This window comes from Convolutriloba macropyga, chromosome 6, assembly GCF_964194025.1.
Source record: "Convolutriloba macropyga chromosome 6, txConMacr16.3, whole genome shotgun sequence".
Classification (NCBI taxonomy): domain Eukaryota; kingdom Metazoa; phylum Xenacoelomorpha; order Acoela; family Convolutidae; genus Convolutriloba; species Convolutriloba macropyga.
In genome coordinates, this window is record NC_134473.1 from 5,466,358 (window position 1) to 5,486,849 (window position 20,492).

Here is a 20,492-nt window from a genome sequence, read left to right on the forward strand (position 1 = left end):
TATGAAGGGCAAATAAAAGAACTAATTTAAGACATCGTATGAAATATAAACTGCTCCAAATAAATTAGTAAGGATGATATCCTTGGGTATCACATAACCCTTACATCAACAAAGAAAATTGTTACCATAACAATTTTCGAATGTATAAAATTAATAACAATATTTACAAATTAGTACTTGGTCCCCGGTTAAATAAATAATAACAATATATGTACTGGTTATCATAGCTAAATATAAATACTATTAAATTATAAGTGTCTTAGTTAACACAGTTTTTGAGAAACTCAGTTTCTAATTGTTCCATTCGTTCAAATTGTGTCCTTCGGCTTCAAACACAGTCATTGAATGGGCTAGCGTTGGGTATCGACTTCGAGAAGAGAAGAATCTCGCGTGGCCAGTGGCGAAACCTCTCCAATTACTGGGGAGATATTGATCTCTGCAGGCTGTTGTTCCGCAATATTTCGAACCGTTTCCACATTAGACTCGGGTGGGGGCTGGTAATTTTCGACGTCACCCGCTCGTCGAGGTCGTTTGGGTGGCGCTGCGATTGTTGAGTCAGAAGATGGGCTATTAAAGCCGTAGTAAGATGGGCTTCGCCGTTTGCGGTCTGATGATCTTTGTGGTCGTTTCGCTGCGGCAGATGTATTTGCGGAAGAAGTTGATGGCTGCTCGCTATGCGCAACTGTGCTGGCTTCTGGCTGCTGATTTCGGATAGCGAGAAAGTTTGGAATTTTGGGGACTCGTCCTCGCATCGCGCGTGAGATGTTCGATTTTGAGGAGGATACCCCGCTACCCGGATCACGCTTGCGATGTTTCATTTTCTTATGCCCCTTTTGTTTCCTTGTGAACTCTTTCACGTGACTCTGAATTAATTTCTCCACCAGTTTTTCTCCCGATCTTGGTCCCCTGCGATCCGCGTACGCCTTTAACGGGGTTTGCCGCAATATTGCTGTTCCTGACCGTTAATACAGGTTTTCCGGGTTCTTTGATTGTGGAAGTCGTCGGGCTAACTTTCAGGATATGTGAGCCAGGTGCGAGTACTTCATATAATCCCTCAAGTTTTTCTTCGATCGTCTTTCCATGGGTTTTTCGCGCTCAGTTGAGTTCCACCGCTCGTTCTTTGAGAGGAATTGGGCGAGTGGCCTTCGTTCGCAAGAAACATGATTCGCCGTCCGTGCTGGCCCGTTCTCTATCTTTCGCCTCTTGCGTCGCTCGTGACATCCCAATTTCAACCTCAATGTCACTGCGGTACCCGTTCACCCACTTATCATCTGGAAGGATTTCTTCCGGCATCACTGTCTTCATCTGAATAGTAGTTTACATTGTTTTCATGTGAGATTTGACAAGTTAGGCGTTGTCGATATCACGCTCAGCGGGGTATTAGGTTTTCTTCCAAAGTGTGCTTCGAAAGGCGAGATCTTTGTCGTTCTTTTTTTACATATTCGCAATTGTTGTATTATTATCTTTAATGCATGTTTTATATGAAAAGCGTGAGCAGACGATTTCCCTCTTTAATACATGCAAGTCTATTTTAATCGTTTGAATAAGTCTTTTACCAGTCCAATAGCACGATGATCATTCACTGGAGCTTCAATTATGTCGATATTATTTTTGTTACAAAAGGTCTTACTTGATTGCCAACCAAACTTTTTGCTTGGTCCAGTCGAATGGATCGTGGAATTCCGTGATTTTCAATATACATGTCCAAAAATTTTAGAACACTTGGTCCGTTAGCCTTGTCATAAATACATGCAGTGGGGTATTTAGAAAAACGGTCGATAGCTGCTAAGAAGTAATTTTCATTACCCTTTTCATCAAAAATTGGACCTCCAAAATCAATTTGAATTTCTTGATTTGGCTCAACGCAAGGTACGTGAGGATTAAATTGCTTAGCGTGAATAACAGATTTAAGATTCTTACCAATCACCGTGCAGGGCTTGCATTCTGTAGCTTTAACGATAAGCTTGCGATGCATGTATGGCCACAAGCAGTGCGTGGTCATGTATATCATACCCCATGTGCCCGGATGACTGGAGTGTATGTCGTCAGTCATCGCCTCTCGCAGAACGTTCGGTATGGCGACCTTTTCATCGATACATACACACCCGGAACGTACATGGAGATCTCTCCAATATGAGTGTATGTATGGGTTCAGGGCTTTGAGGCGACTTTCATTGGTTGTTAGGATGCAGTCCCGGACCTCTTTTAGTACTGCGTCCTTGCTGGTCAGTGACGCAATTAGAGATTTATTAAAAATCTTTGATACGATGTATTCAAATGTTGGTACATGTGGGCTGGGTGTGAGAGGGGTACTTGCGTTGGTTGAGTGAGCCGGAGATGTTGGCGTTGTTATTGGTGGGGAATTTGCTGCGCGGGTGTTGTTTGAAGGTTCTTGTCGCTGACTTGCGGTGCGTGAATTGCCTGGCGAATTAGAACGCAGACTTGCGGGGCGAGTTGCGTTTTGAGTAGATGACTCTTGATTCGCCGTGCGAGATGCGTCGTTGAAACGAACGCGAGTGATGCGCTTTTTAGAGGGCATTATGTTACTGATTTTGTTTATGCAGTTTATTTCTGACAATGATTTAGATGATAATGAATTTTTGAATTGAAATTGTACGACTGAATTGTAGGGTGACTAGAGGCAAAAAGCACTGATTTTGTTTTTGGGTGGTGACTTTTAAAGATATTCGAGGAATGTCTCCTAATTGACGGGATTTTAGATTGAATAATTTGAGGCTCGCGCGGCGCGAGAGCTAATTCATTCCGAATTTGGAATAATTGTTTACGCTTACTGGTATTTCGCTGAGAGAGAGAAGTGTTAAGTGGATTTTGTGACGCGGGTTCTACATATTTTAAATTATTTAAATTACAATTAGTAATTGAGACTAACTTTCGCGGAGCAGGGGAATTATAATAAACATGTTTGTATACTCGTGCCGCGTGTGTGTTAATTAAGTTTATCGCCTTATTGTTGGCATCAATTTTAGGTGTGATTTGTAATGCGGGATTGTGTACCTCAATTTTAGGTTTGATTTGTAATGCGGGATTGTGTGCCTCAATTTTAGGTGTGCTTTGTAATGCGGGGTTGTGCTATTAATAATTTGTGTAAATGAGATGCAGGTTTTGTGTTATTTAATTCCAATGAATTAATAGATGTAGAAATTAACTTTAATTTTGCTACAATGAATTCCTCATCATACGCGGAGACTTTTTTAGCTTTTTGAGACGGGTTTCTAGAAATGTAGTCAACTAAACCCTTTTTTGCCCCGGGAAGATGTTCAATGTCAAATTGAAATGGGAGTAAACGATCGATCCAGCGGGTTAATCTGCTGTTGTATGACTTATTCGATCTATTTTCTTTCATCATAGATAGAAGGGCACGATGATCCGTAATTACTATAAAATTTTTTCCGTACAAATAATTTTTAAAATATTCAATTGGCCAAACTACACCCAGAAGTTCAAGTTCGTTTACGCTATAACGTTCTTCTCAAGAATTTGAAAACCGAGACGTAAATGCGATTGGTTTCCACTCATCAACTGTCAATTGTTCAAGTGCTGCTCGAGACCGGAACGAGACGCATCGCATATTACGTGGGTTTCGAAAGGTGAGATCTTTGTCGTTCTTTTTTTTACATATTCGCAATTGTTGTATTATTATCTTTAATGCATGTTTTATATGAAAAGCGTGAGCAGACGATTTCCCTCTTTAATACATGCAAGTCTATTTTAATCGTTTGAATAAGTCTTTTACCAGTCCAATAGCACGATGATCATTCACTGGAGCTTCAATTATGTCGATATTATTTTTGTTACAAAAGGTCTTTACTTGATTGCCAACCAAACTTTTTGCTTGGTCCAGTCGAATGGATCGTGGAATTCCGTGATTTTCAATATACATGTCCAAAAATTTTAGAACATTTGGTCCGTTAGCCTTGTCATAAATACATGCAGTGGGGTATTTAGAAAAACGGTCGATAGCTGCTAAGAAGTAATTTTCATTACCCTTTTCATCAAAAATTGGACCTCCAAAATCAATTTGAATTTCTTGATTTGGCTCAACGCAAGGTACGTGAGGATTAAATTGCTTAGCGTGAATAACAGATTTAAGATTCTTACCAATCACCGTGCAGGGCTTGCATTCTGTAGCTTTAACGATAAGCTTGCGATGCATGTATGGCCACAAGCAGTGCGTGGTCATGTATATCATACCCCATGTGCCCGGATGACTGGAGTGTATGTCGTCAGTCATCGCCTCTCGCAGAACGTTCGGTATGGCGACCTTTTCATCGATACATACACACCCGGAACGTACATGGAGATCTCTCCAATATGAGTGTATGTATGGGTTCAGGGCTTTGAGGCGACTTTCATTGGTTGTTAGGATGCAGTCCCGGACCTCTTTTAGTACTGCGTCCTTGCTGGTCAGTGACGCAATTAGAGATTTATTAAAAATCTTTGATACGATGTATTCAAATGTTGGTACATGTGGGCTGGGTGTGAGAGGGGTACTTGCGTTGGTTGAGTGAGCCGGAGATGTTGGCGTTGTTATTGGTGGGGAATTTGCTGCGCGGGTGTTGTTTGAAGGTTCTTGTCGCTGACTTGCGGTGCGTGAATTGCCTGGCGAATTAGAACGCAGACTTGCGGGGCGAGTTGCGTTTTGAGTAGATGACTCTTGATTCGCCGTGCGAGATGCGTCGTTGAAACGAACGCGAGTGATGCGCTTTTTAGAGGGCATTATGTTACTGATTTTGTTTATGCAGTTTATTTCTGACAATGATTTAGATGATAATGAATTTTTTGAATTGAAATTGTACGACTGAATTGTAGGGTGACTAAAGGCAAAAAGCACTGATTTTGTTTTTGGGTGGTGACTTTTAAAGATATTCGAGGAATGTCTCCTAATTGACGGGATTTTAGATTGAATAATTTGAGGCTCGCGCGGCGCGAGAGCTAATTCATTCCGAATTTGGAATAATTGTTTACGCTTACTGGTATTTCGCTGAGAGAGAGAAGTGTTAAGTGGATTTTGTGACGCGGGTTCTACATATTTTAAATTATTTAAATTACAATTAGTAATTGAGGCTAACTTTCGCGGAGCAGGGGAATTATAATAAACATGTTTGTATACTCGTGCCGCGTGTGTGTTAATTAAGTTTATCGCCTTATTGTTGGCATCAATTTTAGGTGTGATTTGTAATGCGGGATTGTGTACCTCAATTTTAGGTTTGATTTGTAATGCGGGATTGTGTGCCTCAATTTTAGGTGTGCTTTGTAATGCGGGGTTGTGCTATTAATAATTTGTGTAAATGAGATGCAGGTTTTGTGTTATTTAATTCCAATGAATTAATAGATGTAGAAATTAACTTTAATTTTGCTACAATGAATTCCTCATCATACGCGGAGACTTTTTTAGCTTTTTGAGACGGGTTTCTAGAAATGTAGTCAACTAAACCCTTTTTTGCCCCGGGAAGATGTTCAATGTCAAATTGAAATGGGAGTAAACGATCGATCCAGCGGGTTAATCTGCTGTTGTATGACTTATTCGATCTATTTTCTTTCATGATAGATAGAAGGGCACGATGATCCTTAATTACTATAAAATTTTTTCCGTACAAATAATTTTTAAAATATTCAATTGGCCAAACTACACCCAGAAGTTCAAGTTCGTTTACGCTATAACGTTCTTCTCAAGAATTTGAAAACCGAGACGTAAATGCGATTGGTTTCCACTCATCAACTGTCAATTGTTCAAGTGCTGCTCGAGACCGGAACGAGACGCATCGCATTTTACGCGGGTTTCGAGTTGCGGGTTATAGTGGCTATTTGCGGTTGCGTTCGTGATGCGATTTTTTATTTCATTGAAACAATTCTCATTTCCTCTGTCCAGATCAATTTTGATGTTTTTTTCAGCAATGGGTGGAGGGGATGACTAATTTGAGCAAGATTAGGAATAAATTTCCCGATGTAATGAACCGACCCCAAAAACGAGCGGAGTTTCTTTAGAGTTTTTGGAGCTTCAAGTGTTAAGATCGCAGCTGTTTTACTTTTGAGGGGCGAGATACCCGATTGTGAGATATGGTATCCTAGCCAAACAATTTCTAACTTTCCAAAATTACATTTAGGAAGATTAATCCTAAGATTTTCATCGTCTAATCGTTTAAGACAGTTCATTACATAACTTTTATGTTGCTTCAGAGATCCTTTGCTAACGATCAAAATGTCGTCTAAAAAACAATATGTATTCTTTAGACCAATTAGAGTGTAGTCCATAGCTTTTTGAAATTCTGCTGGCATATCTGTGAGCCCGTAAAATCCTGTTTGAAATCTGTAAGTGCCGGTCATATCACCACTAATAATGTTAAAGTTACAATGATTAGCCGTGTTAGTATCTAAATTTAATTGACTGTAAGCGTACTTCAAATCAATTGTAGAAAAGTACGTTGTGTTTTGCGACGCAGGAGCACTAATTTGCTGGGAAATAGATTCGATTAGCGTATCAATATTTGGCATCTGATATTTAATCTTGTGAATGGCTTTGTTTAATAATTTTGAATCCAGTGCACGCTTTATCGTTTGATCTTTCTTTACGGTGACCACTATTGGTGATATGAAGTATTTATTAGGACAACTTGAAAGTTTTATGATGTTTTTCACAATTTTTCAAGTTCGATATTGACTTTTTCTTGCAAATTAATTGGAATACGTCTACCTTTTTGATGTCTAGGTTGGAAATCTTTGTGGAATTTAGATTTTGCCACACGATTTTTTGATCTTCCGATACGCGATATCAATTCAGGAAAAGTTTTTGCGATTTGTTCTTTGAATTCTGGAGAGGAAATGTTGTTGACACGATTACCTTTTTGAGATGTAGATTGGGTCACTGCCAGTCCATGTTGGTCAAACAAGTCACCGTCAATTAGGGACTTTAGTCCGTCAGCTACAACTGTGAATGTCGCTGAATCACAAGTTCAACCCTTACTCGTTTTTGGAGATTATCTTTCCTTCGACCTGGATTGGTTCATTCGAGAAGGTCCGAAGTTGTGGAGACACCTTTTCGCTGATCCAGAAAGCGCGAGGACTGCTTTGTACCACTCGCGATGCGAGTGAACGGTTGAGAATACTGCATGCGCTACCGGAGTCCACGAGTAGTGTAGTGTTAATATTGCCAATCTTGATAGGTATGTTGAGGGGTTCTTGCAATAAAGGATGCGGCGACCTTCTACCCCGATGCTTAGGTAGAGTAAAGATACGGTTTTGCGATCCGCCAATGGCCACGGTTTTTCACCAGACATAACGACTTCAATTAGCCGTTGCCATTTGTTTTGCCAGTTCATTTTCTGCTGCGTGTTACGAGCGTTCCTCTCTCCGATTGTGCGGAAGCACCAACTATAGTTTCTTCGTATATTGGTTCGAGGGGAAGTTCCACCATCTCGGGTTTGAGTGCAAAGAGTGTATCGGGAATAATATTCTCTTTTGCCAACAGTGCCAATTTATATTGCACTCTCCATTTCTCCCAGCGAAGAGGAGGGTCAGGTGTGGGTTTGTCCCAGAACGGGTCGATTCCGAGAGGTGTACGTTTAGTTGCTGGCTGCGCCATGTCGTACTCTATTTATTTAGAGTAGCTATTCGCGATGCGGGTACGCTAAGATTTGTTTAGACTGTGATTCGCGAAGCGGGATCCTGACTTGCGTATTCAACGCTTACTCGCGGAGCGGGATTTACAAAGAGAATTGTTTAACTGAATTTGGATTGCGAAGTTAAGAGAATAAATGTTAAACAAATCGTGAAGGCGTGATCAGACATGTCTGATCACGAAGCGGAAACCATGAAGGAAATGACAAACAGATCACGAGGTACTAAATGAACAAGTATTGTACAGTTTTTGAAGGGCAAATGAAAGAACTAATTTAAGACATCGTATGAAATATAAACTGCACCAAATAAATTACTAAGGATGATATCCTTGGGTATCACACGTCCCTTGTTAAAACAATAACTGCTATCCAATAATAGAACAATACTGACTGAAATCGAGCACTAAAATCATTTAGGATAGTAAGTTAAGCAGTTTTGATTACTGATTTCGGTACTCGTTTTTGATGGTTACTCCACCCCGTCTAACTGCTTTCTTTCAAATTTATTTGTACTCGTTAGTCGAATATCAATAGTCTATTATAAACTTTGCGGTTGCTCATGAGTTGGGTTCGTATAGTCCAATCAGAGTTTGAAATAGCCATTTCAATTAACATGTGCCATCATTGAAGTTTTAAAACGTGAATTATGATTGTCTCATGCTACATGGGGGGGGGGGGGGGGGGCGATTGTTCAAAGAAGAAGCTATATACATCTGCATGTTTTGTTCAAAAGATATGTAGTATTGATTAAAACTGTTATCGGGGCATTAGTTTAATTTTTGCTTCATTGTAGTTCAGATGTAAAACTGTTGATGTTATGAAAATGAGTATTGATTACAGTTTTACAGAATAGAAACTGATTAAAAGTTTACAATTTAAACACAGAGATGTAAAGAAAACTGGCAGCGTCTCAAAGTCTATATTGTTTCTTAATCTGTTTAATAATCGCCGCCGTAGGAGTTATTAATGACACATGAACACAAGTTTTAACGATTTTAGTTTTAGATTTTGAATGAACTCTGTTTTGTCATGTTGGCCTCAAAACCGCAATGTTTGAACAATCTTGTTTATAGTTATCACGTCAGCTGCAAATGTCGATTTTCTTCAGAAACTCTTTCTTATCTACTAACCTCATTCAGAAACTACTCAAATTTAAAGTGCATTATACAGTTTCGAACATAAGAAAAATGGTCTCTGTGAATTCTATTGACTGCTCTCAATTGGATCAAACTCAAATCAAACTTTTGTCCGAACGGTGTATTGTTGTCGATTCAAATGATAACATCATCGGTTCGGATACTAAGAAAAATTGTCACTTAAAGACGAATATTAAGCAGAAGCGATTGCTTCACAGAGCCTTTAGTGTCTTTCTTTTCAATTCGGATGGATCGAAAATGTTATTACAGCAACGAGCTGCTTCCAAAATAACCTACCCTAATCTATGGAGCAATGCTTGCTGCAGTCACCCATTGTTTGAAATTGAAAAGGAACGGGACAGTTGGTTGGGGGTCAAATTAGCTGCTATTCGAAGAGTAAACTACGAACTTGGAATTTCTAATGAAAAATTTTCTGTCCAAGATTTTGCAGGGAAAGGACGCGTGCATTACGAAGCTGAAAACAGCGTGAAAACATATCCTGATGAATTTATGGAACACGAAATTGACTATATATTGTTCGTAAAGAAAGATACTAATTTAGACAACGTGAATGAAAATGAAGTGAGAGCTGTGAAATGGGTGGATAAAGTGGAATTGAAAAAGTGGAATGAAGATAGTGGAAATGATTTCACTCCGTGGTTTAATTTGATCGTGAAGGAAAAGTTGTTCTCACTGTGGGACCAAATGTTAGCTGATGGATTGAAAGAAGATGAACAAGATCTAAATGAAATTACAAGATGGGTTAAAGAAGAGTGCTGATTTTGATTTTTACCAAAATGTCTTGTGTGGATTGATATTTATACACGAATTCCAAATTAGATATATCATTATTTCGCCAATTTTTTTCTTTAAATCTTGTTTAAGGTAAAGTTGAAGGAACTAGCCAAAAAGTTAAGACCCCGCCCAATATTAGGTGCCTTTACCGTTTCTTTTTTGCTTTTTTTTTTAAATCTGACTGAGTCCAATTTTCGGAACTGTTTCCTCCCCTGGAAAATAACCATCTTTAAAGGACATGTTTACACGTTTATCACAGTATGAATTGATTGATTCGAACTGTTGCTTGTGCGAAAATTAGTTTGTTCTCCCATTGTCATGAAAAGGAAAGCTTCGGTCACGTGTGAAAAAGTAAGCATTGCCCAAATTTCTTTACTCTTATTTTGTTAATTTTATTTGAAATGTGGCTTGATTCATTTTAAACTCAGTTACCCTTGATTGTACTGATTGATAGCGAGATCTATCAGAAGAAAGACTGTAATATCCATACTGCGCAAAAAAATGCAACCAATAATTTTGTTCAAAACCTCCTTGAAATGAGAGCTAGGAGTTTTATAGGACCCTGGCTTTTTTATTAAGTCTAATTGAAAATCTAGCAAAAACACCTAGATAGATCAAGCGCTGTTAAGTGAATTCTAATAAAGTATGAAGCAATAATTGTAGCCATGTGTCTTTTTATGCTCTACCGCATTTTTGCTTTAATGTTTTTTGACTGGTTTGACTTTGCCGATCCCTTTTTCTAATTTGATTTCTTGCGTTTTATTTGGTCTGACTTGCTCTCTCATTTTCAATGTTAGGCACTTTAGCTGATTGGTGGTAGTTTACTACTGAAAGTCAAATGATTATTGAGCCGAAATTGATTTCATTTTTCCTCTAAAATAGTGGTCTAAAATAGCTCTAATGCCATCATTTGAAGCCCCTTTTGAATGTATCTTTGCTAGTTTTCCTTTGCTGAATCTGATTACAATTAAATTGTCTGTCCTTCGGGATCAATTTGTCCGACGTTAGTTGCTTTATGTTAAGAGTATGTTAAAGAGTTTTCAAATCTCGAGATTTTAAAGATTTGGATCATTCGATTTCACTTTTCAAAGATTTTGATTGGAGATATCTAATTTCCGTTGAATATAGATTTTCAACAAGGAGGCTCGGTAATGTGCGTACGCACATAATGTTCCGACCCCGCTCATCCACACTCTTGGCTTAATTGGCCACCAAAAGAAAGCGAAAACTTTCAAAAACTTACTTATCGTTCGATAATTCACAAATGGGATACCATAAAGCCACGCTAGAGGGCCGATGGAACCCGCTGTTCATAGGACTACTAGAAACTACAATGAAAAATAAAATAATAATTAATTACGACCAAAACTCGATGTCTATATTAAAAAAATAACAACAAAATCAAACTCGCAACAAATAAAACCTAAACAAAATAAAATAAGCTATTCTTCATTAGAAAAGAGTCTGGACCTGTTCTCAATGCGACTGGGTAACAGGTCGACAAAAAGAGCAAACAGATGCGAAGTTCAAAAATACGTTTCAATTTTTAAAAACAAATTATTTCAAAGTGAATCTTATCATTAAATATTAACTGAAAACGCTTAAAATGTTCATTTATAGCTTCATAGAAAGCAATTGAGACCTGTCATTATCCAGTATACGTCATACCAGTAAAGAAAAGAAAGACAAATACCGGCAAAAAAAGTTCAAATCAACTTTGCGCGAAAAGGGTAGTGAAGACGCTAATATCATAAATCTCTTACTAAGAGCATCAAAATCTTGCACTTGCACAATTTTTCAAAGCCAATGGGACCCACCATTAATGTTGTAATTTAACAAGAACAAAAATCCTTTAAAATTTACAAATATGTAGTCGCAAACATTTTATAAAATTTTTTAGTAAGAGTAGTTACAAAGCCAAGAAACAAACGATTAAAACCAAAACCGTTAAAAAGATTAAAATATAGCTCACTGGAAACGTTCTTACCTCTCTTTACAGAGACTAAGCGACAAATCGTCCAAAAGCGATTTAAAAAACGTCGAAGCTCAAAAATCCAAATGTTTTTGAAAATATTTATTTTTAAAAACCGTAACAGATATAAGATTCCAAAAAGTTGATCAATTGGGTTGCAACTCCCCAGGAACCCTATTGCTCTGGTTATTATTGAGACTGAGTCGCAAGACTACAAAACAAAAAAACTATTACAGGCGGAAGCCCAAACTTCACATACAATTTTACGACATCACACTGTTTAAGGCATCCTAACTTTTTATTGTTAATCGCAAGAACTGTAAATCATCACTTGCTTCTTATCTGAACATCAACGGGTCTTCCTTATAAAAGGACTACATAGACAACAAAAAGAGACCCAAATTTTGAACAATATAGAAATCTGGAAAGTTTTTTATGAAACTATTTGGTCGAAGCCATCAGTCAAAACATATAACCCAACAATGAAATAATCTTTGAATTAATAATAGTATTTGAGACTTCTCATTGGTGAGGTTGAATACTTGATGACTAAAATAAAAGCAAATAGGGACAGTTGAAAAATTCTATTTAAAAAAATATATTGAAAGTTATTAAATTAAATAGCTATAAACAGAATCCTTTGAAAAGTTCCAGTTATACGCCATGGGAATGCAATCTTTATCAAGTAAATGTCGTACACTAATAAGAAGAAAGACAAACATAGGCGAAGGTTAAAAAACCACTAACTTTGAGAGAACTCTGTATAAAATATTCAACAAAAGCCATTAACATTTTTCATATACGTCTTTTCTCAACGCTTGTACATCGTTCCCATTTATCCTGTTTTTCAATTGGATGTGTCATTATTTCCTTGTCAATGTGATAATTCGACAAGAAAACGAAATTAACTTACAAAAAAATTATTATGCTCAAAATAAAAAAAATGAAAACTCGTATGAAAACCTAGAAACCTTCTGTTATTTATAAAACCGTTAGAAACAATACTTCATAACTCATGGAAAATGGATCTCTCCTGTTTTTACTGAGACTACGCCTGAAGTTGAGAAAAATAAGATAAATTATTTGAAAAGTTCAAAAATTCACCGGCATTTTCTTAAAACAAATGGATTCAGTCATAAGGGAAATTAGATGACAACTGAAAACATTAGGTTCACTTTTTCTTCTTTAACAACAATTGGAGCTTTGATCGGACAGACTGAGTCATTGGACTATAAAAAGCAGAACAAATGAAAGCAAGACATAAGAAGTCCAAAAAATTTTACAAAAATACTTGGTCAGTCATAAGATCATGAGCTTAACTCTCTTAGGGCATCTTTTTTCGTAAACAGGATCTATCAATAATTGAGACAGTTCGATATTCTTGAGATTTCGATTTTCTTGTCAGTAATTTACATAGAAAACTGTAAATGCGGAAATGTTTTTTTTAAAAGAGAGCGCCCCATTTAAATCTAAAATTTTTCAACCATAAGGATCCATGGTGAGATCAAGATCAGCCCTAATAATGCTGCACGGCTACAAATACACACATTTGTTCAAATGGTCGCGAAATAGATCAATTTTTCTTGAATTTTCTATATTTATCGAGTTTACAATAGCCAAAAACTAGCGATATTATAATTCCAGAATAGTCATAAAGCCGGCGGGAGTAAAACTAGCTCTTTTTGAGTTTAACAAAGAATATCAGTGCAGTTTCAAGGTGTCCACTTTCAGCAAATTTGAGGAAAGTGGGACAAAAAGGCGTATTTGCTCCCATTTTTGACGAAAAAGAGTCATAATTTTTGAAAAAATTTAGCTTTAATTCTAGTCAAAAACACGAATCGAACAATTCAGCAAACCTGCCCTATCTTAGGAGATAAAATAAATAACACTAGCGTTAACAATTTAAATATATTAAAGAAAATTATTAACGAAAATTTGGAAAAAATACGGAAAATGTGAATTAAAACAAGGTAATATTGTCCGCTCGCAATTCACAAGACTTTAAACTTCGGTAACTTCCTTTAAAAATCGAAAATCACAAAAATCTTTTTAATTCCATATTCTACCCTGGACGGGCTTTCTAATGATACCGCTCATAACTCTCTACGATGATTAAATCGATTGGTCAAAATTGTCTGAACAAAAAAAACTGTTTGAGTATATAGTTCCTCCCCCCACTAAAGTGGATCGGAACAATAAATGTCATTTCTTTAAAACAGTCGTTCGGGTGAAACTCCTAGCAAAGATGGCAATTTAAGCGCAGGATTTTGGAAAATATGAAAATGATTAGAATTACATCCGAGGTTGGGAACTGCAGCAATTGTTTTTGAGGATTTTTATTAGGCTGTGTAAGTACGCCGTTGTCATATTCCATCCAAGAAATACTGAATACCGGAAAAAGTTAGTTGTAGGAACCGTTATTTTGTAATAGATGTATACATGTCAGCTTCGGGTAAGCAATTTTCAAACGTTATTTTTTGAAACTTAGGGCAAAATTTGTATTGCAAAAAAAAACGCGAAACGAGTTCCAAAGAGCTACTAACATTGACAATTACAAAGTTTCTATTGTTAATTTTTTAGTTTCATTTCTAATTTGCGCGAACATGACAGCAGATCAAAACACCTCAATTTATATGCCAGAAACCTGTTTGATTGCTTAACAACAAAATTACTCTTTTTCCTATTTGCGTCGACGGGTTTTAAATTTTTCACAAAATTTACAACTAGCGTCGCTTAAACCGAGGAGAGGCTAATTCACACAAAAAACTGGATAACAAATAGCGTTTTAGTTGAAAACAATAATTTGACAAACATTCTGCTCTTTTTGCTTTTGATAAAACAACTGGTTGCTCATTAAAATTCCCATGACTTAAATACGAAGGTTTTCAGTTGTATTCTTTGATGGTCAATAAGGGCTGTTTATTGGGTATGATTTTCCTGAAGTTCGCATTTTAAAAAGAATTTGACCTGAAAAGTGCTCTTTATAAAACAAAAAACAACACCAGTTGATGATAGAAACTATAGTTTCTACAATAGAAACAGCTTGATAAGATAAAAGTTTCGTTAATAGAGAGAACTTTAATTACTTCATTAACTCTCATATAAGCAAGTGTTTGACATCGCTAAAATTTGAAAATTGTCTGTGAATTGAGTTGTTCAACAAAATGATAATAAAAAAGATTATCAACAAAAAAAAATCCTTAGAGGTTACTTTCAAACTAGAATACGCTTTAAGAGTATTGTTTTTCAAGTGTCTTCGAACAACATTACACGGTAATTTCGTCAATGTTTTATGTGTCATATAAGACCTATTATGATGAGAGATTTTGGAACCGATCGAAAGTAAGTATTGCACAACTTTAAAACTCTCAATTTCTGTTTGTGTATGATTTCTCGGCAGTCATGTATGCCAAGATTTTTAGATGATTGCTTACTTCTGTTTTTTAAGACGTACTCTTGTGCAATTAAATGAGTCGTAGTTGGACGATTCTGGTTGTAAATGCAAAGAAACCAAATTTGCTACCATTAATCGTCTTGTATTCACAAACATCTTTAGTTTACACTTAATAATGATCTCCGACGCTCATTTCACTGCTTATAGAACAGTCGTTTTTTGCTTTGAACGCGTCTTTCACCTTAGCGAACTTTTGTTGAAAACGCTTGATTTTGAACATTTTTAATGCATCCCTAATTTATAGCTCTCAAATCACACAGTAAAGAAATTTTATTGCAATTTTCATCCCTAAACTAGCAGAATTTGTAGCGGCTCTACGTAAAAGTTTAAAAAAATTGGAGGAAAGAAAATTATTCAAGATACCTTTACAAAATTTACCATGATGACTAAGTCTGGTTTGTATATGGCTAAAACCCAAACGGTAGAAGGTGAGACGGTGCAGTGTGGGGTTACTTTTGCAAATGAATGCAAAACAATAGGCATCTGGACAGAGGCAAACGAACTATTTCGTGGTTTCTCAAAAAAAGAACTCAACAGAATGCCAAAATGGTGATTGGCAGTAATATAATAGACAATTTTCAAAGTCCACAAATCCATTCCTATCGACTGCGCAATCCATGCTTATCCCCGACCCTCGACAAAATTTAAGTTCTGAACAAATATGACCCAAAAAATCCGAACTTACTAATTCAAGACGGAAAGAACAACGAGCTCAAGCATAGTAGTTTAACTGTCTCCAGGAACACAAGAAGTTATGTTCTCAAGGAACTATACCAAAGAAAAAGCATAACAAAGCTCCTTCGTACAATTGCGGTTCCAGCTTTCGTAATAAACTATATAACTACCCCCAGACAGGCAGGAGAAGTATGAAATAGTGAGTGGGAATTAGTAAATGACCTGAAACATCTGTTAGTCAATCGAACCATCAAAATGGTTTGAATTAGCACTGCTACTGCTGGCCACAGGAATTCCCGCGTCAACTGTGGCAAATATAGTACCTAAAAATACGAACATTAATCAAAGGTTGCGAGAAAGTGCCTTCCACCAGCAATATTCTTTGATTTTCGTTAGTATAGGTCATCTTCTGATTAGCTTAAAGCTGCTTCCAACAGCCCGTGACATAGAAGTAAATCCAGGACTTGTTTTAATTTGCAACGATACTAACAAAATGGCTCAGAAGAGTGCGAATTGCAAGTTTATCATCTAGTGTACAAAGCATTTTCAGACATGAAGAACAACTACGCACACTAGTACAAGATCTAGGACCAAATTTTCTTTTTCGCTAAAACCTGGCTTTGTGAGTTTGATGATATGAATGTTTTTAATGTTGACAAAAAACGGTACTGATTTTTCAGAAGTAACCGTATTTCCTCGCTTAGAATAAAACCAAAAAAATGGTGGAGTTATGGTATTTGTGCCGATGATTTTCTCTCCAAAAGTCCGTAATGATTTAAATCTTTTTACGGATAAACATGAGTGTAAAGGTCTCATTGAAAACACCAAATTGCTTTTCTTAGGAATCTTACATATAATCCTTTGAAACAAATTTTCACAATATATCTGGAGCAACTAGCAATTAACTTTGATAATTTAATTCGGAAAAACAAAAAATTATAACTTGGTGCGATTTTAGTAACTATTTCGATAGCTGGGGACAGATATAAGTGTAATTTTTATATTTTGGGTCGGAACAATAAATGTCATTTTTTTAAAACAGTCGTTCGAGTGAAACTCCTAGCAAAGATGGCAATTTAAGCGCAGGATTTGGGAAAATATGAAAATGATTAGAATTACATCCGAGGTTGGGAACTGCAGCAATTGTTTTTGAGGATTTTTATTAGGTTGTGTAAGTACGCCGTCGTCATATTCCATCCAAAAAATACTGAATACCGGAAAAAATTAGTTGTAGGAACCGTTATTTTGTAATAAATGTATACATGTCAACTTCGGGTAAGCAATTTTCAAACGTTATTTTTTGAAACTTAGGGCAAAATTTGTATTGCAAAAAAACGCGAAACGAGTTCCAAAGAGCTACTAACATTGACAATTACAAAGTTTCTATTGTTAATTTTTTAGTTTCATTTCTAATTTGCGCGAACACGACAGCAGATCAAAACACCTCAATTTATATGCCAGAAACTTGTTTGATTGCTTAACAACAAAATTACTTTTTTTCCTATTTGCGTCGACGGGTTTTAAATTTTTCACAAAATTTACAACTGGCTTAAACCGAGGAGAGGCTAATTCACACAAAAAACTGGATAACAAATAGCGTTTTAGTTGAAAACAATAATTTGAGAAACATTCTGCTCTTTTTGCATTTGATAAAACAACTGGTTGCTCATTAAAATTCCCATGACTTAAATACGAAGGTTTTCAGTTGTATTCTTTGATGGTCAATAAGGGCTGTTTATTGGGTATGATTTTCCTGAAGTTCGCATTTTTAAAAGAATTTGACCTGAAAAGTGCTCTTTATAAAACAAAAAACAACACCAGTTGATGATAAACTATAGTTTCTACAATAGAAACAGCTTGACAAGATAAAAGTTTCGTTAATAGAGAGAACTTTAATTACTTCATTAACTCTCATATAAGCAAGTGTTTGACGTCGCTAAAATTTGAAAATTGTCTGTGAATTGAGTTGTTCAACAGAATGATAATAAAAAAGATTATCAACAAAAAAAATCCTTAGAGGTTACTTTCAAACTAGAATACGCTTTAAGAGTATTGTTTTTCAAGTGTCTTCGAACAACATTACACGGTAATTTCGTCAATGTTTTATGTGTCATATAAGACCTATTATGATGAGAGATTTTGGAACCGATCGAAAGTAAGTATTGCACAACTTTAAAACTCTCAATTTCTGTTTGTGTATGATTTCTCGGGAGTCATGTATGCCAAGATTTTTAGATGATTGCTTACTTCTGTTTTTTAAGATGTACTCTTGTGCAATTAAATGAGTCGTAGTTGGACGATTCTGGTTGTAAATGCAAAGAAACCAAATTTGCTACCATTAATCGTCTTGTATTCACAAACATCTTTAGTTTACACTTAATAATGATCTCCGACGCTCATTTCACTGCTTATAGAACAGTCGTTTTTTGCTTTGAACGCGTCTTTCACCTTAGCGAACTTTTGTTGAAAACGCTTGATTTTGAACATTTTTAATGCATCCCTAATTTATAGCTCTCAAATCACACAGTAAAGAAATTTTATTGCAATTTTCATCCCTAAACTAGCAGAATTTGTAGCGGCTCTACGTAAAAATTTACAAAAATTGGAGGAAAAAAAAATTATTCAAGATACCTTTACAAAATTTACCATGATGACTAAGTCTGGTTTGTATATGGCTAAAACCCAAACGGTAGAAGGTGAGACGGTGCAGTGTGGGGTTACTTTTGCAAATGAATGCAAAACAATAGGCATCTGGACAGAGGCAAACGAACTATTTCGTGATTTCTCAAAAAAGAACTCAACAGAATGCCAAAATGGTGATTGGCAGTAATATAATAGACAATTTTCAAAGTCCACAAATCCATTCCTATCGACTGCGCAATCCATGCTTATCCCCGACCCTCGACAAAATTTAAGTTCTGAACAAATATGACCCAAAAAATCCGAACTTACTAATTCAAGACGGAAAGAACAACGAGCTCAAGCATAGTAGTTAAACTGTCTCCAGGAACACAAGAAGTTATGTTCTCAAGGAACTATACCAAAGAAAAAGCATAACAAAGCTCCTTCGTACAATTGCGGTTCCAGCTTTCGTAATAAACTATATAACTACCCCCAGACAGGCAGGAGAAGTATGAAATAGTGAGTGGGAATTAGTAAGTGACCTGAAACATCTGTTAGTCAATCGAACCATCAAAATGGTTTGATTTGGCTCTGCTACTGCTGGCCACAAGAATTCCCGCGTCAACTGTGGCAAATATAGTACCTAAAAATACGAACATTAATCAAAGGTTGCGAGAAAGTGCCTTCCACCAGCAATATTCTTTGATTTTCGTTAGTATAGGTCATCTTCTGATTAGCTTAAAGCTGCTTCCAACAGCCCGTGACATAGAAGTAAATCCAGGACTTGTTTTAATTTGCAACGATACTAACAAAATGGCTCAGAAGAGTGCGAATTGCAAGTTTATCATCTAGTGTACAAAGCATTTTCAGACATGAAGAACAACTACGCACACTAGTACAAGATCTAGGACCAAATTTTCTTTTTCGCTAAAACCTGGCTTTGTGAGTTTGATGATATGAATGTTTTTAATGTTGACAAAAAATGGTACTGATTTTTCAGAAGTAACCGTATTTCCTCGCTTAGAATAAAACCAAAAAAAATGGTGGAGTTATGGTATTTGTGCCGATGATTTTCTCTCCAAAAGTCCGTAATGATTTAAATCTTTTTACGGATAAACATGAGTGTAAAGGTCTCATTGAAAACACCAAATTGCTTTTCTTAGGAATCTTACATATAATCCTTTGAAACAAATTTTCACAATATATCTGGAGCAACTAGCAATTAACTTTGATAGTTTAATTCGGAAAAACAAAAAATTATAACTTGGTGCGATTTTAGTAACTATTTCGATAGCTGGGGACAGATATAAGTGTAATTTTTATATTTTGAACCTATAATCACAATAAACAAATTTTCACTGTATATCTAGACTAACTAGGGTTTGACATTGATAATGCAATTAGGAAAATTGAAAAATTATAACTTTGTGTGATTTTATCTATTTGGATAGGTGGGGAAAGATATAAGTATAATTTCCATATTGTGAACCAAACCTTTACAACTCGTATAAACGGCGGCAACAATACCAAGAGCTTGATTGATTACTTTACTGCTCAATCATAAACAGCACTATACTTTATTATAGCCTTGTAATAAAGTGATCACTTTGCTACTCTAAGTGTCCTATGACCATATGGAAATTTAAAAAATACCGGTTCAGAAACAAATAATAATGATAAACTATATTTCTTTTGATTTTTAACAATGCCTTGAAATATAAAGCTGGCAAAAATTGTTTGTTCTGAAAAACTTGGATTGTATGCTGCAAGTTTTGAAATCAAATTTTTACGACATCACTTTTGAAAAACGCTTCATTCGAAAAATGAGACATGACAATCAGACATGACAAAAATGTGTTCACGTTAACTGAATTGATGGTCGACCCTGATGTTTTTGATGAAGATAACGAAAAGTTTTTCTAGCTAAGAAACCGAATTTTTGCTTTCAATGACAGCGAATGCAGCAGATTTCATAAATCTTATTGAAGCAGCAGAGTTGACAGGCAAAAGTGAATACGTTATAAATGAGACCAGACTTTCTGAAAAATAAAACCCAGAATTTTTAGTTGAGATATGTTTTCGGCGAATACCCAACACAAACGGGAAAAAGTGCTAACCTGCTGAACTATAGTATCTCTACTTTTGGGAAATTCAAAAGCTCTCAGCTTCCACTATAGAGGTCTGGCGCTCGCAATTGGAAA

The 20,492-nt window shown here is 36.1% G+C and overlaps 2 protein-coding genes across 3 annotated transcripts in view; both read left to right on the forward strand.

The window, feature by feature from the left end:
- The window catches only part of LOC142341447 (uncharacterized), a 545,892-nt gene that overhangs the window by 510,998 nt on the left and 14,402 nt on the right, over positions 1-20,492 (forward strand). The gene's annotated exons all lie outside the window — the stretch shown is intronic.
- On the forward strand, positions 8,360-9,633 carry LOC142340714 (isopentenyl-diphosphate Delta-isomerase 1-like). Its single transcript, XM_075391413.1, has one exon. It carries the CDS (start codon positions 8,729-8,731, stop codon positions 9,551-9,553), a length of 825 nt encoding a protein of 274 aa, XP_075247528.1. The 5' UTR covers positions 8,360-8,728; the 3' UTR covers positions 9,554-9,633.